This window comes from Mustela nivalis, assembly GCF_964662115.1.
Source record: "Mustela nivalis genome assembly, chromosome: 7".
Lineage (NCBI taxonomy): Eukaryota > Metazoa > Chordata > Mammalia > Carnivora > Mustelidae > Mustela > Mustela nivalis.
Window position 1 is genome coordinate 132,598,127 of NC_139026.1, and position 27,875 is coordinate 132,626,001.

Genomic DNA, 27,875 nt, shown 5'->3' on the forward strand with positions numbered 1-27,875 from the left:
TTTACAGGCGTCATTAGATGTGCATATCTTCGTGGCCATCAGTCAAAGGTAGAGCATTCCAGATGAACACTATTCGCTTTGGTCATTATTTCTTTGTTGAGTTGGGGAAAAGCTGGACTTTCCAGATCTAGACAGTAAAACCAGACCAAGTAAGAACCGAAGGTCAGAGTATGTCTGAAGAAGAGTCAAGCATCTTGGAATGGCCAACTTGTGAAAGGGTTACCTGAGTAGACGTTGACGCTCTAAGAGATAATGAATTGGAATGGGACAGGAGGGAGGCCAGCTTCCTGTGCTGAAGTCCTCCAAGGACGTGGGAATGTCCGAGATGCTGGTAGGGCATTTACAGGTGAGGAAGTCAGAATTCAGAAGCGTGGCAGATGTTGAACAGCTGGCCAGAACAATGGACTGAAGCAGTAAGAGGAAACATGGAGCATACCCAGTCTTCCTTCTCCATGGGCAGAGGATCAGGGGAGAGATAGCAGCCTTCAAGGTCAATGTTATCAACACCATTTCTTCGTGACCGTCTGTATCTGGTTTTCGCCCAAGGACTGAGAACACAAGAAAGTGCCAGACATGGTTGCATGCAGTGGTTGGGGGACAACCTTAATGCGTACGGAACACGGCAGCCCCGTGGCAGTTACTGGCCACGCCCACAGTGTCTCCTCAAGAAATCTAGAGGTTTCAGTGAGCAGTTAGATTGATGGGGCATTTTCAGAGGAATGTTTTTAGTTATAGAATTCTTTCACCAATAGGTTAACTTCGGGCAGAAATAGAAAGTTCCCTGCTCGGAGTCCTATTTGAAGCTTTACCACAAATTCAGATCATTCGAATTCCAGTGTTCTGTTGAACTCTTCTGAAAACAGTGACTTTAATTACTTTGGGTTTTTTTCCCCCCTTCATACCAGAGAATCAGGGCATGAGCAAACAAGAGCATAGCCCAGCTTTAAGCCTGTTCGCTATTTCGTTCTGGAAAATGCCTTTGGCACTGCCAAGATTAAAGGGTTTTAGTTCACTTAGATTTTCTCCCAGAAACAAACAAACAAACAAAAAAGTGACTCTGAGGAAGGAATGATGATGCTTTATTCACTGTCTCGTTCACACCAGCTTCTTTTGTGCCTAGCACAGAGTAACGTGCTTGAAAACGTTTGCTGATGGCTTGTCTGCTGTTCATGACTTTTTTGTGGGGAGATAGAGAGCACAAGGAATGATCAGGAACAGATAGTAAAAATAGTCACAAAATACAGGAACTGGAAATGAATTGATGGGCCCCCTGGGAAGCACTCCCAGAAGGCCAGCCCCCTACCCCCCAATCATCGCTGTTACTGACTCTCCTGAGCCAGTGGGCTCAGCGTTGGTAACTGACTCGGGCGGTGAACGATCCTCCACCGGGGTTGGTCCCATCAGCTCAGCCAGCTGTTTTCCCTCAGCTCCCCGACACTCCTCCCGGATGGCTAAAAACATACCTTTAGGGATTCATTATAAAATTACCAGTCTCCTAGTTGTTACGGCACAGACTTGTTTTTTAATAGTCATTCATTTACCTAGAGATAAGACAGTAAGGACTTAATTCAGGTTTAATGAGGCCTGGGTCAGCACAGAGGCCAGTCCCGGGTCAAAAAAAGGCTGAAGGTGAAAACTTGAATCCAAAAGTTGGATAAGTGGAGTTACTGGCTAAACGTATTCCCCCCCAAATCAGACTCTTTCCTTCCCTGCCCTCGGAAGGCAGAGAGCAGACCACGCACAGTCTGGGCTTTGCCTCATCAGAGGCAGACGTGGACTTTCAAGGAAAGCTGGTTGTAGCAGAGGGAGTTTAAATACTGGGATCAGCACTTTCCCTGGATTGGACTTGAATTTTTTTATTAATATTATGCTTGGGCCCCAGGAAGATGCATTCAGCCAGGCTGACTTACGGCCCTAAATGACTAGTTAACCATACATACTAATCACATAAATATGGCTTATGGAATGATACAAAAAGGTTTATGAAATCACTTTTAAACCATCTTTTCAACAGTAATTATACCAGTTCTGTAATACCTTAAGCCAAGGAATATTGGCAAGCATTGGCTGAAATGTCTTTAATATTCTGATGGTTATCATACAGAATTGCCACTGCAACAAAATGACAGGGTCGAATTTAATTTCTCGTCTTCCGCTGCGTTTCTCTGTTCTCCTTTTCACATTAAAACATACTTCATAACATTTCATCATGGGAGAAGGCTGCATAAGTTTCCAGTCACTGTAATTTAGTTAAACCATAAAATTGTTTCCAGATTACCAACCATGAAATGGAAAGACAATCTTATTTATGAATTTATAAATCAGATAATCTCCCTCAAATGAATCCTGAAACCAGAAACACTTTGATGATTAAATAGGAGGGGAAAAAGTTTTCTCATTACCATGTGTCAAAAGAATTGTATTTTTGTAAAGCAGTTTTGGTCGAGGCAGTGGAACACGTGGGTATGATCACATGGGTTGGTCACATGCATGCCCCGCTGGTTCCTGGACAATGGGAGAGAGTTGTCTCCTGACCTTGGCCGTCAGGCTCAAGTATTCTGTACTCTCAGGGCTCTGACAGATCATGTCTCCTTCCTGGTGGCCCCACCAGTGACATAGCCTAGAGGAGGCCATGCAGAGAGCTTTGACAGCCGTCCTCAGAGAGAGAAAGGGAGAACCAAATGTGTATGTATAGAGCCGAGAATAGAGCTTTGCTCCAGAGCATCCAAAACTTCTATCCCAGGCAGTTGGGTGATGATGTCAACATAATGTCTGATGAGGAAGGAAGAGTGGAGTGAGATGTGGGTATTGTCTTTCTCTGCATCCTAAAACCACCATGCAGGGAAGCCCAGTGAGCAGCTGAGTACCCACTGAGCCAAGGAAAAAGCCAATAAAGGCATGTACGAAGCCCTTCAGACGCCTGTGTGGAGAGGACCCCTGGGGATGAATCAGTTGAAGAGCAGTGTTCTGACTCTGAATGATTCGGGCGCTTTGCTTGGATTTGATGCTGCTGCCCTCCCTTGTTAAACGGGGTAGTGAAAGCTGGTGACCAGAGAGTGATCAGAAAGGGCCCTGTTCGGGGTTGCACGTAGAGCCAGTGTTGGAATCCCTTCCACCGTTTCCTCCTGTCAGATTCTCACTTAATGCTTTATAGTCGTAGACGTAGCTGGTTCTCACCATCGCTGTCGCCTGTCTGGTTAGGTTGTCACCGTGCCTTCCTATCCCACGCTCCAGCTTCACAGGCTCCTTTAAGCCATTTCCTAACCAAGGCTGCCTAGACTCTAAAAATGAGGTGTCACTCAAGGAAGGAAGGCGGGGTGGCCGGGAGGGATCTTCTGCACGTGCCTAGGATTGAGTAAGAGCCGTGAACTAGTACCATCTCAAGGAGCTCTGAGTGCCCCTCTACTCGAGGTCATGAGCTTGACTCCAGCATTACTGTGGGAAGAATGGGGGCCCGGGACGACTTTCTTCTGCTGCTCGGCAGATCTCCTGGACATCATTCATTTCCCAAGAGCCCATTTGTCTAAGTCTTTTTCTCCCACTCAGCAGGCAGCATGACCAACCACCACTTTCCTTGGCCACTTGGGTCTGATAAATTTGGAATTGCCATTGGAGGTTCACTAACCTGATTTCTTGATTAGAATTTCTTACTGAGTTCTCTGTTTGCGACATGCACTGTCTAATGGCAGAGAGGAGGCCAAAAACACAGGTAAGACTCAAAACGCTATGCCACTCAGTTCAGCCTTCACTACTCTGCCTGGAAGCAACTGGAAAGTCACTCCAGGAACTTCCACTCTATTTGCAATTTTTTCTCTCTACCATAGTTTCTTGCAGTAGAATAAAGAGATCATACTATTTAGCACGTCAGCTGGATACTTTTCCTTACTGTGTTCACAACCAGTGACTATTCAGATTGCGTGACTTCCATCCGAGAAACTCGGGATTGTGTCAGAACCATCCATTTTAACCTAAAGAAAACGCATGCGACTGTGAAGTCAAAGTCATAATTGTGCAATTTAAGCTCAGTGTTTCATATGGTGCTACGGGTTGTACTCCCAAGACAAAAAGCAAGGCCAGAGGTTTTTATACAGACAGAATTACCTTTGCGAAGTTGGAGATACAGATACGTCGTCTCTCGATTAGTCCAGCTCAACCAGCTGTTTGTTCTCTAGCACAAGAATAGGCCGCCATGTTTTTTTCCATGCAATACCAGATAAAGAAGTCAGCTTGTGCTCAAAAGCTACAATGTCTGAATATGCTGTTTGTAGTACGGGAATCCCCAGGGCTAACACTACCGGGGGTCTGTGGGGTGAGGAACCGTGGTGGAGAGCGGGGTCACATCTTTGTCTCGAGCCATCCCCCACTGGGACACCTGCTGAGGGGATACGTTGGCGGACGAGGTACCCCCACTACTGAGACTGTTCTCCGCTGTCTCCGTTGTCTTGTTTGAAACCACCACGTAAGTGTCATTGCGTTTCACTGGCAGTGACAGCCATTGCTGCCCACCATGCCCACTCTGTCGTGGTGGTGTTTTTATCACGTGCTGGAAATAACAGTCATCGTTCTGCGAAACTGCCATTGGCCAGGGCTCGGAGAGGGGAGCCTGTGTGAAAGGCCAGACGGACGGTGCCATGACCTCAGAGAGCCCCAAACAGAGGGGGGCAGTGTCTGTGCACGGTTCCTCATGGGGGGATTTTTCACTTGTGTCTTCAGATGGTCAAGTTGTCAGGGATATTTGTCTTCCTGCTGGATCCTGTGAAAGCCCCCAGATTAAGGTTCCTACGACATTAGACTCGGCAGCCCCTTCCCCCAAGTCAGACAGTAATTCCAGTCCTGTTTTTCCTTCGGAGACATCCATTTGTGTCGCTCTTGGGCTGTACAATTTGTACTCCACACTCGGCCAGCATCTCCGTCATTGACACCAAAACCTCGGTGACAGCCTTCCAGCCCATGAGGACAGCTTGCAAGTCTGTGCCACCGGGCCCCAGCTAGCCTAGGACATGGCCGGTGTCAGCGATCAATTTGCAACAGCAGGGCCGAAATTCACAAAAACACGGCGGACAGAGTCCTTTCAGAAGGAAGCACTTTTCTGTTTTCCAGGAGGCCTGGGCTAGCTCCTCTGTCTGGTGTTGTGTTTTGTTGTTGTTGTTGTGGGGTTTTTTTTTTTTTTTTTCCAGTGAGCTCAGTGGGTTAATATTAAACTCTGATCATTGAATCTTGAACCCAGCAAGGATTTGTAGGCTGTTCACATCCCCAGGGCCAGGATGGGATGAACTTTGGCAGCCTCCTAGGTGGTCCATTTTATAACCCTCCGCGGATCATTCACCTAGACAAACCAGTCTGAAAGTCAATAATAGCTTTAACCAACGATTCTCTTGTTTTACAGAGAGAGGATGCAAGCCATGGAGAAACAGATTGCCAGTTTAACTGGCCTTGTTCAGTCGGCGCTTTTTAAAGGGCCCATTACAAGTAATAGCAAAGATGCGTCTAGGTAAAAAGAAGAAAGCAAACCAATGAAAAATAATTCGATCTGTTTCTCTTTAATCATTATGATAATCCATTCATTCAAATCCGTTTTCCTTGTAATCATCTCAAGGCTGAAAATATTCCCATCTCTATGAATCATGGTGTGTTTGTTTGTTTTCCTTCTGGTAATTCTTGGTCGAAGGTAACACTTTGGCCCAAGAAGGGTAAATGGGCTTCCCAGTGCATGTGGCTTCACGGACCACGGCGCCCGTGCCTGCGAGCGCCATCCACTCGTCTCCACGTCCGCCTCATCTGAAAGTCATGAGTGCTGCTCGGCTGCATTCCACCCGCAGTGGCAAGTCCACACCTGGGAAGCCTCTTCCATTCTGGCCGGTGGTGATGCTGACGCTCAAATACCCTCATTGCTTGATACCATCACGAGCTGCTGCTAATCGCTTAGCATAGTGAATGGAAGGGGCCAAAAAAAAAAAAAAAAAAAAAAGAATTTTTGGAAACTGTGTAGCTGACTCTCTTTTTCTTTTATTCAGTGAGAAAATGATGAAAACCACAGCCAATAAGAGCCACACGGAGAGCGCAGGTAAGTGTTTTTCCGAGCCTCGGCGGGCTGCCTTGGATTCGCTTTGGCTGGTTTCAGAGCATTTAACGTTTCTCTACGTCGCGTAATTGGTTGGATTTCAGAGGCTTTCTGGATAACGCCCCCCTCCAACCCCAACCACCACCAACACCCCCTTCCCAGCTTAATGCTGAAATTCCAGAGTAGTCACTAATTAATTCAGGGGGGAGGGCGTGGCCTGAGCCCTTTGGTCCTCTCCATTCCGTTTTTCTTCGTCCATTCATTCTTCTTTCATTTATTCAACTATATGGTCCCGCATCCGACAAATAGGTGTGCCTAGCACTGGGCAAGGACAGTGGGCATCCTTGAGACAGGGCTGCCCGCCTAGAATTCCTAAGCCTATGGGGAAAACAGATCCAGAACCAGTAATTACGAGTGGTAAGACGGAGTGCAGGGTGAATATTTAACCGACAGATCTGGCCTCGACTGAGACCTTGCCCGGAGGAAGTGACAGAGGCTGAGGCCCCAAGGATGAATGGGGACTACTTAGGTGAGTGAGAGGGGACAGTAAGAGTGGGCGCAGGAGGCAGGGAGGCATGTGTAAATGCTGGGGAAAGGAATTTAGATGTTATTCTAAGTGCAAAGGGAAGCCGTTGGAATGTTCCACAGGGAGGAAGGAGCTCAGCCCAGCTAAAGAATGGGAATGCACTGGAAGGGAGCCCGTGGTCAAGGTGGAAGGTGTGCTCCGACCAGGGCCAGTTTTGTAAATGCCAGCATTCCCCCCACCAGAAGCCCCAGTTACATTCCCAGTGGAGTTCACCAATATCCACGTTTATTTGATGCCCACTTTATGTGGCCGGCTCAAGGCAGGCCTCCTCTCAAGAAAATGAGATCTTCTCTTGCGTTGGATTAGAAATAGAAATTATTACCAGGGACATGTTCAGCTACTGGAATGACACAGGAAACATGTGGCCAGTTGGGTGAAACCCCTAATTTGGGGGAAGCCGCAGCATGTTACACAGCATAGTAGAACGGACAGATCTCGGGGCTGCCCCTGAGACCTCTGGTCGATCTGGTTCCTCCCTGGCTAAGTACAGACAGTTCAGTTGTGAAGCCGGCCGGGCTGGACGTCCAGTGTTTCCAGGCCTCATGGGATTTGTCAGTTTACTTAGAAATCAATCGGTGACCTTGGCCGCAGCCAGAGAATTATTTTGCGGAAATTGCTAAACTTGGCTTCAGACCAGTTGCCAGTTTGTTTGGAAGATGTCTGTTGGTTCATTTATTTTCTCGTCTATTGTGAATGTAAGGGGGGGGGGGTGGGCGTGGAGAGGAATCTATTGAACTCGAAGAAGCAGAGTAATAAGGTGGTTAGCCGGGGCTGAAGGTTGGGGGAAATGGAGAGGAGTTGGTCAAAAGTGTCAGCTTCCAGTTAGAAGATGCACAAGTTCTGGGGCATCTAATATGAGCACAGCGTTGTGATTATAGAGAACACTTCTCACCTATATACTCGGAAGTTGCCAAGAGAGTAGATCTTAAACGTTCTCACCACAGAAAAGGAAGCGGCAATTACGGGACATATGATGGGCGTGTTCACTGCCGCTACCGTAGTGATCATACTGTAATATGTAAGTGTATCATCAAATCAACACATAGTACATCTTAAAGTTACACAGTGTTCTGTGTCAATTACACGTCCTTGAAGCTGGTGAGAACAAAGGGGGCCTGGTGAACTCATGAACGCCACAGCCTTCTGGGCCCCTGGATTCTATTCTAGGAATGCTGAGTACCCAATGCTGTTGTTGTAATCGAGATGCACACACTCTTTTACATTCTCCTTTTCCTCCCTTTCACTTTGGGTGACATCATTCTCATAATCGCAGGAAATGTTTCGGGGGTGTCTCCTACGTGCCGGGCACTGTTCTGGGTTGCGTTTCATGCCGGAACTCATTAGGTCCTGATGCCTCTCCCCTAGATGGGTACAGTTGTTACTCCCACGCTCCAGATGAGAGCACTAAATGCATGTCCTCACACGACACGTACTCACGAGGTGGTCTCCCCTGCCCCCACCTGTCATTTTACCTCATTCTTCTGTGTTAAGTTGCCCCAGTCTCTCTAAAGCTATGTAGGTCGTTTTCACTGCTTTGTTGCAAAAGATTTTATGATGGTTTTGGAGCAAAGGGAAAGGAGCAGGTGTGATATCCCCAGGAAGCATTTCCCAAAGTGGAATCAGTAGGTCCAGAGGGATGAACTTGAGCAGCGTGGGCACCGTGCTGCCAGTTTTCTCCTCCACAAGGGCTGAGTCGGTTGGTGATGCCGCCGGCAACTGCACGTGCATTGCCGCGTCCCCGTGTCCCTCCTGAGTTTGGTCCCTCTCGTTCTCATAGGTCACGGCTAGATGTGGTGCACGGGGCTTTCGTTGTCATAGCAGCCTTGTACAGTGCGCAGAATGTTTGAATTCTTCTGGAATCCTAGGAAGTAAGCTACAAGACCGAAAGTATTATCCCCCTCCCACAGTCAGGTCCACGGAAGAGACATCAAGGAGCTCTTTGGGCCAAGGGTAGATCAAAAAGGGAAAACCAGATTTCTGGTTACTCAAGGAATATTGGGTTTACGGTGGATCTAAGAGAACCAAAGAAGCCTCCCATTTCAAAGACATACCACGGGTCTTTTATTGTACATTCTGTCATTTTATACACATTATCCTGTAAGGAAGATACGAGCCACACCGCTAGGGGCGTCACGGTCAGTCCCGCCGGTTCCCAAGCCCGTGTTCTTTCCGTCATGACAGGATACATGAAGCTCGCATCAAATTTGCGTTAATAAGATTCATCTGACAGTGTACTTGACCTCAGGCAGATCTGGGAGGAGGTGGGGGAAGGGCGACATGCATAGAAAGGAGTGAGGTTGTGCGGACTAGTGTGTGCGCGCCGGGAGTAGAATGTGCGTGCCTCCTGTGTGGGTGTGGAGAGCACATCCCGGTCCTGTGCATCGCCTCTGAAGGGGAGCTCGTTTCACACTCTGGGTTCCCACCCACCGAATTCAGCTCCATCTTTTAGATTTCGGGGCCCCTGCCTCTTGACCTCAGCCCGTTGCTGTGAGTCTCGGCTTTTCTACTGCCTGACACTCCCAGGTGAGGCGGGGAAGCTGGCAGGGTCTCCTCTTGCCCACTCTGCTCAGAGAAATAGTAATCACAGCTCCCTGCATTGGCCCGGTTCACCGTGATGAGCAGTTCACATGCATTAGTTCCACGGTCTTCCCCATAGCCCACTGACCCACTTGACAGATAAGGAAACTGAGAAAGAGGTCGTGTTACCTACCTGAGGTCATACAGCTCGGATGTTGGATACTGAGAATAATTTGCAAGATTCTTATTTAAATAATTGAGTGGATAATAGTGCCACTGGCCAAAATCAGGCCTCTGGAGACAAAGAGGGTTGGGGAAGAGGAAGAGAAATCATGACTTTGACCTGCTCGTAGAGGAGCCCTGGATCAATGTCAAGGTCTTGGTGTGTGCATGCGAAGAGACCTGGAGGCTGGAGACAAAGATGTGGGAGACATTTGTCGGTGGTCCTAGTAGACGTGACCTCCCTGGGAAATGTGTCCGGTCAGAGGAGAAGCTTCCCAAGGGAGCACACCAGGATTTAAACAACTGGCTGAGGAAGAAATGAGGAAAGACAGTGTCCGAGACAGAGTGGCAGAGAGGTAAAAAGAAAGGAGACAGGAGAGTTTAAAACTGACTGAGAAAGAAGGGAGTGAGGCAAAGCCCGATGTTGCCCATTGTCGCATTGGCCCCACATCTGTGGGACTGACACCTGACCACTGGCCGTCTTACAGGGAGCCACCAAGTGGGTGATGGAGATAGAAACCAGATGTAGTAAATTAGATGGTGAAGAAATTAGACAGATGAGTGTGGATTTCGTAGAGAAATTTGGGGACAGACGATGCTTTTGAGAACCAGTGATTGGCATTCAGCTCTACCAGATGGTGTGTGCCCTGTCGCTCTGACTGTGTTAAGAAGAGGGGACAGAGAAGGCATGTGTGTCTTCTTCTTTTGGCTAAAGAAGAGCAGAGAAATTCTTAACCCCAAGTGGGGGGTGGCTAGTGAGCCCTCGATGGTACCATTTGTGGTACACCTGATGCCGTATGCTGTCCGTGTGTGTGTGTGTGTTGGTGGCACGTCTGCGTGTGTCTCTGCCTGTGGGCACAGAGCCTGCTCCAGTGGCCTGGCTGGTTCTAAAAGGAAAACGTCCAGTGTGTTGTGATCAGCCTCAGAATCCTTGATCTCGAAGGTGCTTATTCATTGGGACATGCTGAGTTACTGGATGTCCTCGTACTGGAGACCTTCCCAGTTGGAGAATATGCTCTGGGACCACTGCAGAGATCGCAAGTCTTCCTCTTCCGGGGGGTGATTTCAGATATGCGGGAGAGCAGTCCCGCCTTAGTCAGAGCCATGGCCAGGATGGTAGGAGTGGCCAGTCGGCTTGTACAAACAAACAGCTCTTTGTCTGCCCTGCTGGGGTCCCTTTGGAAATCCTTCCAATGCTTTCTGTTCTGTTCTCCTGACTGCCTCAAGGGGGCCGCGAGAGGGCTGGTCTTCGGAGGGTGAGGAATTTGGTGGACCATCAGCGCCCATGGACATTGCTGGGAGCCGGCAAGAGGACATCTGTGAGCGCTCCCTGGCCCACGGGCGTGTCAGCCACCCCCACCCCCCGCAGCAATTCCCCTGAGGCTAGGCTGTGTGCGCAGGGGAAGGACTTCCCTGGGTGCTGAGCCCAGATGGAGAGAGAGGCCACTGTGTGCAGCCACTTCGGAGTGTGCAAAGCAGCAACAGGATTTGGTCCCTGAAGGCCTGCCTGCCCTATTGCAGACTATCCTTTACAGAAAACAGAACTAACCAGAAGAGGGTGGGTGCGGGTGCTCACGCCTGTGTGTGTGTGTGTGTGTGTGTGTGTGTGTGTGATATAAATTCGGTCTACTCTGGATGCTTCTTCCAGAGAACTCCATTGTCCTGTGAAGACAGTGGTACCTCCTTTTGATTCCTGTACCTTGCTGATCCTGTAAATGCTACTCGAGATCCTTGGGGAGGCATTTTCTGAATCAGACTCGGTCAAATCAGGCCCTTCCCAGATGGACTTGGGAAATCCATGAGGCTTGTTTAAGTTGGCCCCAAGAAGCACAAGTTTACGGCAGCTCGAGAAGTATTGAGGAGGATTTTCTTCCTGCTGCCTTTTTTGTTTGCTCTCCTAGAGAATTTTTGAACCAAGCCTGATTATCTCAGTAAACGAGATGTGAGCAGAAGTCCTGCTTCTTTTGGTCTGAAAACCCACAGGGATTCACAAGAAGACCCTCTTCTTATTACTTTCCCCTTGGTGACGGGGCTGAATCTGCCCAGCACTAAGTGTCTGTTGTCCAGATAATACATCTGACCATGAGAGCACCCAGTATTAGGTCCCAGACTTTTAAAAAAAACTGTATTTTCTATTATAAAAATGTATTTTCTATTATAAAATTACAGATATGCACCATGCAGATTTAATGATACAAAAAGTAGAAATATAAACATATATAAAACTCAGGGCACTTGGGTGGCTCAGGCAGTTGGGCGACCAACTCTTGATCTCAGCTCAGGTCTTGTTCTAACGGTTTTGAGTTCAAGCCTTGTAAGGGGCTCCATGTCTGGTGTGGAGCCTACCAAAAAAATAGTAAGTAAATGTGTGTGTGTGTGTATGTACACACACATATATATTATATATATATATGTAAGTAAATATGTATTTTTGAATTAAATAGATTTTTTATATATCATGGAATACTAGCAGCTAGAAAGAATGTTAATACTTTGTTATAGATACATCTAATCTTTTCTCTGTGCAAACTTGTATAGAGGAAGGAAGGAAAGAAGGGGAAAGGGTAGGGAACAGAAAGGAAAGGAAAAATTTAGCTTCCTTAATGTGGCATCAGTTCTGTGTTCTGCCTTCTACAACATGACATTTACAGACTGCATAGTATAACCTTGCATGAATGTGCCATTCATTTAAACCCAATTCTTTTTTTGTTTTTCCCCCGCCATTTAGAGGACCGACATAATTAAAATTTTTTTCATATTGAAGGAGTTACTGGGTGATCTGTTTTGGGATGAGACTCAGAGCTCCCACTTTCTGGGACCCTGAAGTTCTTGGCTCTTCTTTTCTCCTAGGAATGCTGCATGTTTCCGGAGGCAAGACTGTGGGCGCCCTGGAGTCCTCGGGGGTGTCCAGCCAGCCCTTGCCTGCCAGCCCCTCGGCTCTGCACATGAGCCTGCTCGACATGAGGCGGAGTGTGGCCGAACTCAGGCTCCAGCTCCAGCAGATGCGACAGCTCCAGGTACCCGCCCAGTTCCGCATGGAGGGCGTCCTATGGCTTAGCTCCCCAGAGTCTGCATACTCCTCCCAACATTCCCAGCCCCTTAGCCCCTTCGCCGGGCTCTCTCCACCCTGTGTTCCTAAGGGCAAACTGAAGACCTAAAGAGGAGCCCCATCGAGGCATGGTTTCCTCTCTCACACACACAAAATCGGTCTAGATCCTTCCACCGCAGCTCGAGTCAGTCTGTTACCACTTCTGGAAGCGAGGGATGCTTTTACACATGAAAAACCATTAAACATTTGGTTTTTTGGAGGACAGCTAGAAAAAAAGGAGCCCATGGAACATCTAATAGCCAGTTAAAACTTCCTGCTTGCAAGTGTTTTGGCTCCTTGGTCCTCCTCAGGGAGCATGCGCGAAGGTGGGACAGGCACCTGCGCTGTTTTTGCAAAGAACTATGATGTACTTAGAAGTATGACTTTAGAATAGAAATGATGAATTCATAAGGAAAAGAAGCCGTCGTGGAAGACTGGTTGAGAATCACATCTGCATTTTATCTGTGTAGAGTGTGTTCCATAATATTCTCCTTACCTTTTTCCATTTATTCGGTAACATACAAACAGTGCGGGAATCGAAAGGGAGGGAAAATGACCCTCTGTGTCACCAGTCTGGGAGAATCCGTCCCATCGGTCTGATGAAGCAGAGAAATGTTTTGTGGGGTTCTGAGTAGAAGGAACTGGGGCTATGCATTTCTTTATGAGATCGCTTTCCGAGACCTTTCTGGATGCTTCCTATGTCAGCCTCATGGCCCCTGCCTTTGGGGCAGGTTGGTCATTGAGGATGTGGTGCCGGCTTGGGCTCCATGTGGGGATCTTCCCGACTTCAGGAAGCTCATCTTCTAAACAGCGTGGTGTCCTCAGAGCTGGTCAGGGAGGGGTGGTAGCAGGGAAGAGCTTCCTATCACAGCTTCGCTTCCCCTTCTGCTTGCTCATGGTTGATCCCCACGATTCTCACCCCCTAGTTAAAGCTAAGATGGTGATTTCACAACCCGACAGCACTAGAGCCTAGGGTTTTTCTGGAAACCAAGGTTTTATCTGAAATTTTAGTATTCATTCTAAAAAATGTTGGAAAGTATTAAAAACCAATGATTTAGTACCCTGCAAATGTGCTGGCCAGAATGGGTCTGCTGGTCCTTTCCTGGGAATTTTTTTTTTGGAGGGTAAGCCCCTCCTCACGTGGCTACTGCCCATTAGTGCCACCTGCTAGCCATTTGGAAATTATCTGTCCTCCCTGGACCCTCACAAGAATTCCTAAATCTTGTGTGTGCTTTCCAAAGCAAGCAGGTGCTGGCATGGTGGGGTTGGGGAAGCGGGGGGTAGGTAGAATTGCTTCAGTCTAAGTACCAGGCTTCCTCTGAAGTGTGGCTCATTCAATATGGAGGGTGACGTGTGTGCCTGTAGCATCACCCTGGCCTTGTTTGGTTTTCCAGCCGGTGAGGGGTGGGGGGTTTCCCACAGCCCGCCTCTCCGGGTGAACCTTGAACTGTGGTAGCTCGGTTTCAGAACTATCCGTCCTCAAGCAATGTGGTTCTTCGGTCAAGGTCTGGGAATGCTATCTTAACCACACAGGTTCCTTTATTGCCCCGAGATTGCTCGGCCTCTCTGGCAAGGGGTGGGGGTGGGGGGTATTAACAACAAAGCAAATACTCTCTTGAGCTTTGACATGTGTGCAGTTCTAAAGAGCAGAGACATAGGGGAGGCTTAAACATTTTGTTGCCCAGCCGATGGTGGTTGTTTCTACCTCAGTCTTTGTATTTTGTTCTTTGAAATTTGTCCCCATCAGCCTTCCTTCCTGTCTTTTCAATCAGGGGAGTCTGTCTGGTTAAGACAAAACCAGTTTAGAATAATTAAGCCATCTCAGCACCGATTCTCCTTCGGCGTATGTGTTATACACTGAAAAGGAAGTGCAACCCCAACGTGATTATAAGTCCAAGAATGGAACTATCATTAGAAATATACGGAACTCCGTGGAGGAGTCTCCAAAGAACAAAAATTGAATTAGAAATTCAAATGTTCTTTGAACTGTGTTATAAAATAGGGAAACTGAATGAAATCTTTTGTGCTTGGCAGCCGGCTCTAGTAATTAGATAATTAAATCACTGGAAAATCCTAGACTGTAGAGCGTATCCTATTTGAGCATTTTATTTTCAGAATTGATGGATTATTCTCAGGGATAGAAATTTGATGAGGACACAGTGGGATGGGTAGTTTAAATTGGGCAAAAAGAATGTCAAGGGAGGCACGAGGGGCCTAAGCAGAAGATGAAGAAGATCACTAAAACTCTTCTTTGTGTAATTCCCTCCTATCCGATTTCACATGAATTATTTGTCTAAGACAGTGGTTCAATCCTGGCTACCTATTAGAACACTTGAGACCTTTAACAAAAATATCGGTACCTGGGCACCCCTGCTAGAGTCTGACTACACTGCTGTGAACCAGAGGTCAGGCACTGGTGGTTCTAGAATGTTCTGGGGTAAGAACTCTTGCCTGTGGGTATTATAAACCCTCAGTCCTTTGAGATGCCTCTTAGAAATATTGAGATCTCAGCTATCACAAGGGTGAAGCAGAAGCAGATGGGGTAGCCACCACCCTGTAAGTGTGGAAGACACACTTGATGACATCAAAACCCTGACTTCAAAAGATGCACCCCATTCCCAGTGGCAAATAGAATGTGTTCTCTACTTAGTTATAATAGCTACAAGAGCTATATGGAACTTCCGTGTTGTCATGTTCCATGCTGAGGTAAAAGTTGGGTCGGCACTTAGCAGGCAACAATGGACAGGCGAGAGGTAAAGGTCTTATACCTAACAATTGTATCCTTCAAAAGATTATTTTCTTTTCTTTTCTTTCTTTCTTTCTTTCTTTCTTTCTTTCTTTCTTTCTTTCTGTCTGTCTGTCTTTCTTTCTTTCTTCCTTTCTTTCTTTTCAGCATAACAGTATTCATTATTTTTGCACCACACCCAGTGCTCCATGCAATCCATGCCCTCTATCATACCCACCACCTGGTACCCCAACCTCCCACCCCCCGCCCCTTCAAACCCCTCAGATTATTTTTCAGAGCCCATAGTCTCTCATGGCTCACCTCCCCTTCCAATTTCCCCCAACTCCCTTCTCCTCTCTAACTCCCCATGTCAAAAGATGATTTTCTTTATCTATTACCTTTTCTGGTATGATTTGGAAAAAGTTTTCTCTTCCTAACTGATGAGACCATCTTTCTTTTTTTTTTTTTTTCCCAAAGTGCCACAGTACCTGGATTTTCCCAAAGTAATCTCATACCCACCAAAGTGATTGCTGTTCTGTCCCTCTCTGTGGGCTGAGGGGAGATATAAGCTTCTAGAAAATGTGATACAAGTTCTGTGAGGGCCAGATGAAACTTGGCCTAAAGAGAGAATGGGTATATCCTGCTTCTCTAATTCCCAGAGGTTCCCCCCCACCCCTGGCTCCTATTTCCTTATTCTGCCTCCTGATGATTTTTTTTTTAAGTGGGAGTTATTCTGAACTTAGCATTCTATTTTTAAGACTACTGAGAATTTACTATGTTTTCCTAAGAGATGAAGGAGGTAAAATACCAACACAAAAAAGAAACATAGCAGTATACGAAGACCTTGTATCTGAAATGATATAATTCAATACAGTTATCTTAAGGTGTCTTTTTAAATAAAAATGGAAATGTGCCAGAATCTCATTTAACTTCTGACATCCAAAAAAAATGGTTATGGGACTGTGTCCCTGAGAAAAGCACACCAGAATTTGGCCTGTGCTGAGCAAATCTGTTTTTTCCCAACTGGTCAGAAATAATTAATGGAACTAGTTCAGTGTCATACAGTTTACCAAGCCCTAGATAGACTCTCACACAGAGGCTGTCTAAGATGGGGAGTCATCTCCCAGATAGCAAGTGGTTGTGACCAGCATCTTATACATTGTTCCCTACAGCCTGGAGAATTTAAAGGGGTAGTCAGGAGTCATTCTGGGGTCTGGCTATCATTAGGAAACCTCCGATTTATAATACAAGTACTTTTCAGTGTCACTGCTGGACAGAAAATCAGTCCCATTATATTGCACTGTTGGTTAGACTGATAGTCTTAGGTTTTACCGAAGAAGTCAGGATTTAATATGTGAGGTACATACCTATTTTGAGGTGCATAGAACTAGTTTTAGGCAGTTTTCTAGTCTCTGGATGTTGATGGGGAAAGTTATTTGGTTTAATTAAATATTTAATGGCCAAGAACATTATTTCTGAGTATTTTTATAAAAATGTCAAAGCCTAGCATTTATAATAAATTCATGTTTGCAGAATGAGGGGGTAACTGTAACAGTACTTACCTTCCCACTGTGGACAACTAGAAAACTAAAAAATAAGTATATATATATGTATTAAACAACTATTTCCAGGCATTGGATGACAGACAACACAGGACTGTAATCCTTGGGAGAACAAAAGCAAAGGAAGTGAATGAAACCTACACTTGACTCAGCTTTCTGCCTGGGGGCGTTTTCAGATCATGTTGTAGAAAGAGATGACTGAGCAGAGCACTGACAGCCTAATTGAGAAGACAAGATCAAACTTTACTGAGCTGAAACAGCTAGAATTTGTAGAGTAGAATACCAAATAAGAGGAAGCTCTACAAAGAAAAGACTATATAAACCTGGGGTCTGTTGTTGAATAATAAGCCAAATATGTATAGTGAGAAAGATCACCAAGCCAGGCAAAAGTAGAATGGGAGGCTTTAAGCTAAAAAAAAAAATACCCAAAGGTCACATGGAGCTAGGAGATGTCCATACTTTTACAAGCGAGAGTCAAGAGGCTTCACTGGTCACTGGGGCATTCAGTAAAGATCAGAGAAGAACGATGTTCCTGTCTTGGGACTAAACTAGTCCCTAAGTAAAGAATGTCCTAGATTCACCCTAACAGAGCTTAAAACCAAGCCCCTAAAAACCAAAAATGATCCACAAGTAACTGAGCCATCTGCCAGAGCAACTCCATCGGTTGAACCATCGGTGCCTGTCCAGCAGGCAAAAATTACTAGACATGTAATTCATAACTTTAAGAAAAATTGGTAAAAACCCAGAACTGCCTGTCCAGCACTCAGTCAAAAATTACTAGACATGTGATCCATAACCTTAAGAAAAATTGACTGATTGGAAGCAACCACTAATTGCAGGGATAACCAGAACAGCAGCAAGGGCTTTAAAGCAGCTATAGTAATTATTCTCAAGGATTTAAAGAAAAACATGAACACAATAAGACAAGAAAAAGATATTTTAAAAAATCTGAGTGTAACTTTCAAGAACTGAAAAACAATATCTGGATGGACTTAATAGACAATATATTACTGTCAAAACAAAATATCAGTTTGAAAACAGCAGTAGCAACTGTTCACACTGAAATATAAAGAAAAGACGAGTAAATGAATCAAATCTTAATAATTTGTGGAACAATAATAAGTGGTCTGAGGAAAAGAGAAACATATTAGAAGAAATAGAGGCTAGAATTTTTCTAAATGTGATGAAAGCTGTAAATCCACAGACTAAAAAACGTTCAACAGACCTCTGGAGTGAAGGGGAGGAATTAATAGAAAATCTTACAGGCAGCGAGAGGGGGAAAGAAAAAGGTACCTTACTTGAACGCCTGGGTAGCTCAGTGGGTTAAAGCCTCTGCCTTCGGCTCAGGTCATGATCCCAGGGTGCTGGGATCGAGCACCACATCGGGCTCTCTGCTTGGCAGGGAGCATGCTTCCCCCTGTCTCTCTGCCTACTTGTGATCTCTGTCTGTCAAATAAATAAATAAAATCTTAAAAAAAAAAAAAGAAAAAGAAAAAGGTACCTTACTTAAAGGGAAATATAAATAAGAATTACCACCCAGTTATTCTGAAAGACAAAGTTAAGTCTGGAAACAACGGAATGACATTTTTACAGTATTGAAAAAAAAAAAAAGAAGAAAGAAAGAAAGTCCGTCCTTCAGAAAATAGAGGACACTTCCCAACTGGTTTTGTACATCCAGATTACCCTAACAGCAAAACCAGTCAAAGATAATTTAAGAAAAGAAAATATAGACCAATAACCTTCATGAAAATATGCATAATGAATCCTTACCAAAATATTAGCAGTTGAATACAGCAATATATAAAAAGGATACTATATTATCCCAGGTATGGGATGACACCTGGTTATTATCCCAGGTTTGCAAGATTGTTTTAATATGAGAAAAGAAAAAAAAAGAATCAATGTATTTAACCCCATTAATGGAAAAAAGGAACAAAATCCTGTCATTTCAATAAATACAGAAAAAACATGTGACAAAATTCAGTGTTGATGATAAAAACATTCAACACTGTAGTAGAAGGACACTTCCTTAACCTGATAAAGGATGTCTGAAAAACCTACAGAAAACATCGCTAATGCTAAAACACTACACACATTTCCCGTAAAATCAGAAACAAGAGCAAGGAAGGCTTCTCTCACTTCTATTGAATACTGTACAGAAGAGCCTAGCCAGAGCAATAAGGCTCAAAAAAGAAAGAAAAGGCATCCCCATAGGGAGGTAAAATTGGCTTTACACACAAATGATATGGTTGTGTATATCTGGAATCAAAAAGGCTATGAAAATTGCTACCAGAAATAAGTGAATTAAAGCAGGATAACCAGAAGCAAGTCACTATGCAAACATATGAAAATGTTATTATGTACAGTATAAATCTATGCAGTTGATTTATGCACACAATGGAACACCATGCTGTGTTACCAAAAACGACCTCCTGAAACCCACAATGACACACTCGATCTCGAAACCTGTGTACTGAAGGGAAGAGACCACACCCACAAGACTACATATTGTGTCATTTCATGTATATGTCCGTGGAGGAGAAGAGCTCGTCTTTAGGGACAGAAAGTAGATTGGTGGTTTGTTGGGGCCGGAGTTTGGCGGGGGACTGGTTGCAAAGGACCACAAAGGCGTTTTCTAGGGTGTTAAAAAATGCCGTCTATCTTCTTAATGGTGGTTACATTGGTGCTTATACATTTATCAAAATTCACTGATGTGTGCCCTTAAAATGGGGATGTTTTATTGTTTGTAAAGGATGCTTTAATAGAGGGGTTTTAAGTTAATTGACATGTAGCTATCATTGCTAAGCAAAAGTACATGTAATGATATGAACTGCTGATGACTAATTTATTTGAAGCATTTAGAGAGAGATGCGGACTACATCTTGCCTTCAGCTTGGCATTTCACACAGTGCTGGGATGCACAGGGGCATCCTGTGTCCTGGGGACAGTGGCCAGAGCACCAGGCAGGAGGGCCGGGGACTAGAGGAGCATAGAAGGAGAACCTGGGTCCGTGCATATTCCTTCATGATTAATGAGCTCCTCATTGCCTGGGTGCCAGCACTGTGCTATGGAAAATTCCCTCTCTAGTCCCTGCAGCTGGTTCCGGTAAGCCCCTCTTTCTGGAAGGAGGATCGTATAACCCGGAACGCCAGGCAAACCTCCTCTTCAGGTGAAATAATTCAAACGCCGTCTGCCGTGTTACCAGCCCAATAACTCGAGTATGACGTGCGGCTGCGGTCTTCCACTGTCTGTAGTGTTCTGAGTAATGTCCCGTTGAAACTCCTGTGTACGGCCAGTATGTGTCAGTACCTCCTGTGTGCCAGAAACTGGGCTTGTGGCTGCGAATAAAACAGACATGTCCTTGCCTTGTTAGCAGAGCAACTGGGGGGCTTGAAAAATTACCGGGTTGAATTAAAAATGCTTCAATTCTCACCCTGATTCTGCCCTTAATGACCAAGGGACCCGGAACAAGTCACATGACTTCTCGGCTTCCCTTTTCCCATCTTCCAAATTTCAATTTTAAGAATTTTAAATATTCCAGTAGTAATTTCCAGCCCGATAGCCACTGTTAATACCCCCTTGTTTGGAACTTGTGTATGAGGTTTGGCGGGAGGGTTTGGGACAAAGGGTTGTGTACCAAGATGTAGCATGGTGCTATCATCTCTCCATTCAAGAGTCCTTTTTTTGAATGGGGAGGCTGTTACACTTATCCTTGGTGGCACATCAAAATCATCTGGGAAGCTAAAAGAATCCCCCATGCCCAGGCTGCACAGTAGAACAGTTAAATCAGAATCTCTTGGCGGGGGTTGGTAGGACACAGGTATCAGTCACTTTTCAACACACTTAATCATCTACTTATTTATCCCGTGCATCCCCCGCATCCCCCCCCCCCACTTTGAAGGAAATAGGTCTGTGGGATTTGACCCATGGCATTGAATTTAAGCATGTTATTTTGGTACCTGGCAGTGTTGCCGTGTGTATTCAACAACACTGCTGTCAGAGCACGGCCAGGCGTGAGAGCTGAGCCCAAGGCATATCTGAGCCTGGGGGCCAGCCCATATGTCTACCATCGAGGAAGGAATTTCAGATTCTCCTTTGTTCATCATCATTGGCATTACTGCCTAACTCGTGCATATATCAATATTTATCGAGTACCTGCTGTGAGCGGCCCTTTGTCCTGGAGTCGCTGCACAAATGGAGGAAATTGCAGGTGCAAAGTCCCTGCGGCAGAAAGGAGCCTAGCCGGTCAGAAGGCCAGAAAGGACGTTGGTGTGGCTAGAGCAGGGATTGCCAGCTGCCTATAATGGGAGGAGACAGGCAATGTGGGAGAGGGCCAGACTCCCCCGTGCCTCGTAGGCAGAGTTGTCACTGCAGAGAGCAAAGGAGGAACTCACCCTCTGTGCACTGTTTCCATACATGATGACTTTCAGCAATATATTGGCTGTTTTTAAGACCACAGTAAAAACACGTGAATAGCAGAAACAATGAGGGCATAATTATGAGTCATTCAAGAAGGTAACCCAAGAGTGGCCCATTTTTATTTGGTCCCTCCCAGACAAAACTGCAGGCCCCACCCCCGCAGCCAGGTTTGTGCCAGACGCTGTGATAAGCACATTATTCCCTCACTGAATCTCCCTTCCCGGCCTCTGAGATAGGAACGAAGATCTCCCCTTCTTATGGATAGACACAGAGAGATTACTAAGTTTCCCCACAGTCACATGGCTACTGAGGGGTAAAACTAGAAACTGAACGCAAGCAGCCTCTTTCCGGTTGGCCCACCGGTACAGAGCTGGGCCTGGAACAGGATGGTGGCTCTGCTTGTTGCCCGTGTTGAAATGTTTTCTCTGTATTCAGCAAAACTGGACAACACGGAGAAGTGTTGAGTTGAGGGTCTCATAGCATTTGCACACAGTAATGGACAGCCGGCAAAGACCTCACTCTCCGGAGGTGATCCACAGGAGTTGTCCTACCATCCCTGAAACCAGGAAACAGAACAGAACAGACCAGTAACAGCTCATTGAAATTTCAGGGAAACTTTAGGGAGAATGTAATAGGTATAACGTAACTACTGTCTTCGAAGCTGACTGAAGAAATGCCCTTGATGGATATGCTATCAGAGAACTCTCCTGCCCCAGAGAAATACTGAATGCAGGACTTAGCAACAGGACTAAGTATTTAACTAGATTGCTAGGAAGTCAGGTGCAAACCACATGGTAAACTCCGTAGGCTCATAAAAGAGAGTGCTCTGGAAACTACATGGCTGTTGTGATATTATGCATGCAAGCAGCCTGCGTAAAATCCAGGAAAAAAAGAGTGAATTGCCAAGAGGCTTAGAACTCATCTGGAATCATCATCATTGCAACCATCAACATCAAGTACTATGTTCCAGGGGTCTGCGATCACGTGATTTTGGGTACATGGACCTGTATAAGCAAGAGGGACACAGATTCTCCTCTAACTGATAACGCTGAAATAGTCCAGAGCCAAATCTACGTTTGTTGAGTACCTCTTCTAGATCGAGCAGTATTTCCTTCAATGCTCAGACAAGCTCTAGCAAGGGAGGTGAATCCATCCTCCTCATCCTTGAAGACAAGGAAATGGAGACCAAGTGAGGCTAAGTAACACGCCCAGGTCTCATAGTAGTCAGGGCTGGGGGTTTGATCCAAAGTGGAACCACAAAAGACCCCAAATTGCCCAAAGCCACCCTGAGAAAGAACAAACCTAGAGGCATCACACGGCCTGATTTCAACATATATTGGCAAAGCTATAAGAATCAACATAGTATGGTATTGTCATAAATACAGACACACAGGGGCGCCTGGGTGGCTCAGTGGGTTAAAGCCTCTGCCTTCGGCTCAGGTCATGATCCCAGGGTTGTGGGATCGAGCCCCACATCGGGCTCTCTGCTCAGTGGGGAGCCTGCTTCCCCCTCTCTCTGCCTGTCTCTCTCCCTACTTGTGATCTCTGTCAAATAAATAAATAAAATCTTTTTAAAAATAAATACATAAATACAGACACACAGATCAATGCAACAGAATACAGAGCCCAGAAAAATGGTCCCACATATATGTGGTCAATTAATTTATGATAAAGGAGCCAAGAATAGACAATAAGGAAAGAACAGTTTCTTCAGTTTAACGGTGCTAGGAGGACCGGGACAGCCTCATACAAAAGAATGAGGCCTTACACCAAATGCAAAAATTAACTCTGAAATGGATTTAAGACTGGTATGTAAGACCTGAAACTGTGAGATTCCTAGAAAAAAAACACAGGTGGTAATCTCCTTGACAGAGGTCTTGGCAATGAATTTTTGAAAGTAAGACCAAATGTAGAAACAACAAAAGAAAAAAAATCCACGGGACTACATCAGAGTAAACAGCTTCTGCACAACAAAGGAGACCATCAACAAAATGAAAAGGCAGCCTCCTGAATGGGACAAAATATTTGCAGATCATGTATTTGATAAGAGGTTAGTAGCCAGAGTATATATAACGCAATACCAAAAAACCCAAACCATCCAGTTTTAAAATTTAAAATTTATAATTTTAAATGTGCAGATCTGAATGTATATTTTTCCTAAGAAGACACATGACCAACAGGTACATGAAAAGATACTCAACTTTGTTCATCATCAGGGAAATGCAAATGAAAACCAAAGTCACCTCACACCTGTCAGAATGGCTAGTATCAAAAAGATAAGGAGTAAAAATTGCTGGCGGGGATATGGAGCAAAAGGAACCCTCATGCACTGTTGGTGGGAAGGCAAATTGGGCAGCCACTGTGGAAAACAATATGGAGGTTTCTCAAAAAATAAAAGTAGAATTACCATATAACCCGACAATTCCATTTCTGGGTATTTTAGAGCAAAGACAGTAACTCAGACGTATGCACTCCTGTGTTCACTACTGCACTACTTACAGTAGCCAAAATATGGGAACCAAAGTGTCCGTCAATGGGTGAATGGTCAGTAATATTGACACAATAGTGTGTGGCGACTACACGACTGTACTGATACTGAGTGTCTAGAGTTGTTGTCACTGTACTGTACACCTGAAACTAATATAACACTGGATGTCAACTTCAATAATAAAAATTAAAAAAATAAAAGTATCAAAAGAAGGTATATATATACCATGGAATATTATTCAGCCATTAAAAAAAGAATGAAATCTTCCATGTGCCAATATGGATGGACCATGAGGACATATGCTCAGTGAAAGGAGTCAGAGAAGGACAAATATCATGCAACCTCTCTTATAGGTGGAATTAAAAAAAAAAAAAAGGAAGCCTTTGAGATCTAAAAGACCAAGTCATAAGGGTACTTCCGGCACTGCGATGGGAGGAGCCAGAGCCGGCAGGAAGAAGTATTTTGGTGCAAGGAGTAGCTTACACCAACGTTACAGATGTTCCCCTAACACCATAAGTACTCCTAGTACCATAAGTACTCCTAAAGGTCCCACTCTTGCAGCTGAAGTCTTGTACTGAGAAAGAGAAAGTGGTGTTTCCCGAGGTCACACGGGTTCACGGAGGGAGGCTGGCCTTGGCCACTGGGTTCTGTGTTATCCCACGCTCAGTTCTATGTTTTAGTTCGGGGCTTGCAAACGATTCCCAGGTGCCTCTATAGATCTGCAAAACCATCCCAAACAATCGCTTGGCTCCAAACCTGGTGTTCTCCGCTGCGCCCTATAAAAACACGTCAATGAGTGTTTATGCCTGTTGCCCACGAGGCACTGACCAGAGTCGAGAAAGGCTCCTGGTTTTTTTGCAGATACAGACACAAATGTCTGGTTGGGTCAGTTCGCAGCCGAACCTCAGACGGTGGTTGAAGTAGCAATATGATGTACAATTGTCACTTCCTTCCCTTTCTCGCTGGAAATAAACACTCAGCTGCAGGGCTGTCTCCCCAGACCCACTTCCCAAGACTCTCAGGCAGCCAGAACCCAGCTGAGGTTGATTTCTTTTGTTTGACAGCTGCAGAACCAGGAACTGCTGAGGGCTATGATGAAGAAGGCCGAGCTGGAAATCAGTGGCAAAGTGATTGAAACCCTGAAGAGGCTGGAGGACCCCGTCCAGCGACAACGCGTCCTGGTGGAGCAGGAGAGGCAGAGATACCTACACGAGGAGGAGAGGATCGTCAAGAAGCTGTGGTGAGTGGGGGACACCTGTCGTGTGTCGCACTGTGTGACCCGGGGAGGGCCCTGTCCTCGCCGACGACAAAGCCCTTCCTCGGTGGTGCTCTCTCTTTCTCTCTATATTGAGCATCTACTATGTGCCAGTTAGAGTCCTATCCCTTCCGGGCCTCCGTGGACCCTTAGCGCCATCCAGATCCAGAAAGTTCACCTGCGCCCCTCTCTTGAGAAGCCGGAGCACGTGCTCCTTTGTAGGGCTCAGCAGCACAGCAAATGACAGGAAGCAAATGGCAAGACCCGATGATAAAAGGGAAGTCTGCCTTTCATCTCAGTAAGTGAAAATGAATAGCCAAGATCGTGGTGTTAAAATCATCTTCCTATTATCCAACGGTAGTTAAAAGCGCAAAAGAAGAATTCAGATGTAAAGTATGTGTGATCTAGGAATGAAAGATGCCTCCTGGAAAGTTACCCATCTTCCGTGAGGTTCTTATTGAAAGCATCTATCAAGTCCCACTATTGAAACGAGCAGTTCGCAGTTCATCCCCCCCCCCACCCCTGTCACTAAGGCAGGCCCATCTTTTATGGTAATCTATGTTTTGTTATGCAATGAAGATTTATCATAGAGTGATTTCACCTTCTAGGATCATGAATAGTAATTTTTCTGCGTTCTCCTGCTGTCGGTAATTCGCTTCTTAAATCTCCCCAGTTGGGAATACAAAGAGGCAACTTCGGCATTCTCCCCATGAGCAGAAGGTCCAGAAGTCTTCATGGAAAGGGTTAATTCTATAATCTATTTGATGCTTGGGCTTGTACTCCTCAGATGCCAACCCCGCGTGTCTCATTAAAAATAGAATGTTCCTCTCAGTAGCCGTCCAGAGGGGGGTTAGAAATCAATTGTAGAGTTCTTACGTTCCTCAAAAATGGAATTTGGCTACCGTTGACGGACACCTCAAAATCGCTTCCAGAATCTTACGTAGTCGATGCATTTGTGGACAGTCGATCACCCACCGTGAGGCGATAAAGCTGTTTGTCAGAAACGTTTTTGTGACAGCCCAGTTGTCTCATTTGAGGTGTTAAGATTCTTCTTGGAAACGTCTTTAAAAATATATTGCCTTTTCAGAATATTTCGTCAGTTTTCCAATTGAATGATGAAAAAAGGACATTTTCTTGCTTCTGGCCTAGAAAAAAGCATCTTCAGTGTCAATCCTAGCCTGAGACCAGCAGCCCCGCCCGAGAGTGAGCTAGGAAGCAGAGTGGGGGAGACGCTGTGGGCGGGCCCCCCACGGGGAAGACGGGCACAGGGCCGCTGAGGAACTCCAGTCTCATGAAGCCAAGCATATGAGTATGTGTGGAGCACAAAACAGATGACTCACAGGTGCCGGGTGAACCCGCACAAAGGAGAGATTACTCTGGGCCCCAGGGATCAAGAAGACTGAACCTGAAGTTATTCATGTGCGCCCAGGCCCAGGGCGAGGCCCTGTGTGTAGTTGGGTCACAAGTGGCTTGTTAAACTGAACCAGGCTGGCCTGGAGGACAGGTGGGGTTCCATCCGTGGAGGCTGGAGGGGGGTGGGGGGCTCCTGGGCAGAGGGAGCCTATGACCCAGCCTGTCTCAGGATGGGAAAGGCACAAGGTGTGCTTGGAGAACTTCGAGTCATGCATTTTGCCAGGAAAGCGGGGTCCAGTGTGGGTCTAGATTGTGTTTCCTATGTGGGTAACGGGTTGTTCCATTTGCTCGGTGACTGCCCGTATCTGAGACCACACTCGAGCCCAGCATGCCTGCTCGACGTCCGTGGGGCCTGTGTTTACCGAGATCACCCGGATCCCTGGCTTTTCGTGAAAGCTCCTGGGTCCATCCCCAGGTTCGGAACGTCTCTGGATGGAGCTTGAGAACGTGGTTTTACGAAGCTACAGAGGACATTCCGAGATGTCTTGACATTGGACAGTTACTGCCGGCCTGAGGAGGAGGTGCTGATGTTTCTGATCAAGGAGGTGGTGAAGTCAGAGCTGTATTTCAGAAAGGTCCCTCTGGTGATCACGGGCAGGACAGATGGCGAGGGAACCACCGATGTCAGGGAAGCCGTGGCAGTAACAGTCAGAAGTCAGCAAGGCCTGGATCAAGGGAGAGAAATAGGGATGGGGAGAGAAATCAAACGCAGGGCACTGAGTAGGGGATCCAAGTAGGAAACTGAGAGCGGGTTACAAAAGACAGCCCGAAATTTCAACTCTGGAACATTAGGAAAACCATTACCTCCTCTTCCTGCCCTCCCTTCCCCTGCTTGTGTCCTTAAACACACACACACACACACACACACACACACACACACACACACATACACGAGAATAAATTCCCTTGGGCCTCACGTTAGGGTAAGTTGCTGGTGAGCCATTCAGATGGCAGAGAAATGAAATTTGGGTCTAGAACTATGGAGAGAAGTTGAATCAAGATCCTCTCTCTTTGGTGGGTTTCCATTTGGAAGTAATAATTGGGCTTCTAATAATAGATGAAACATAGTTCAACAAATTGATGCTTCTTTTTATCTAAGGTAGAAGGAAAAGCAACTTAAACAAATAGAACAGATTTATATGTAAACCACAGCATCTGGGAACATCTGGCATTCCTTTGAGTGGAGTTCACATCTCAAAAGTCACATTGAGTACATAATATTGAAAAATTGTTTTCAGCACTCATTTTAGCTCCCTGATCTCTGTTACGTTGTGAAGGAACACATTTGATCCGACTGCTTTCTAACAGCAGGAACGTGTGAACAGAAGTGACATTGTTGTATACGTTAATATCCATACACTTTTGTATATATTCCCTGATCAACAAAGGAAAAGCTGTGACATTTAGGGGTCTCCTGTGTGCAGAGTTATAAAATCCAAGAGGTACACTGTGTAGAAGAGATTAAAATAGAATTTTAGGCAGACTGACTCTGGGTCAGATGATAGCTCCTAAGACTATTAATTACAGCCTGGCAAGCTG

General features: G+C 45.7%; 1 protein-coding gene across 22 annotated transcripts in view; it reads left to right on the forward strand.

The window, feature by feature from the left end:
- Positions 1–27,875, forward strand: part of KIAA1217 — a 377,430-nt gene that overhangs the window by 326,044 nt on the left and 23,511 nt on the right. For 14 of the 22 annotated variants that reach the window (XM_082742091.1, XM_082742090.1, XM_082742081.1 and 11 more), the window contains 4 exons: positions 5,387–5,491; positions 6,015–6,064; positions 12,237–12,403; positions 24,733–24,908. In XM_082742091.1, the coding sequence (XP_082598217.1) occupies positions 5,387–5,491; positions 6,015–6,064; positions 12,237–12,403; positions 24,733–24,908 (498 nt within the window). The remainder of the gene's footprint in view (positions 1–5,386; positions 5,492–6,014; positions 6,065–12,236; positions 12,404–24,732; positions 24,909–27,875) is intronic. The other 8 variants (XM_082742072.1, XM_082742084.1, XM_082742074.1 and 5 more) reach the window with 1 other exon arrangement.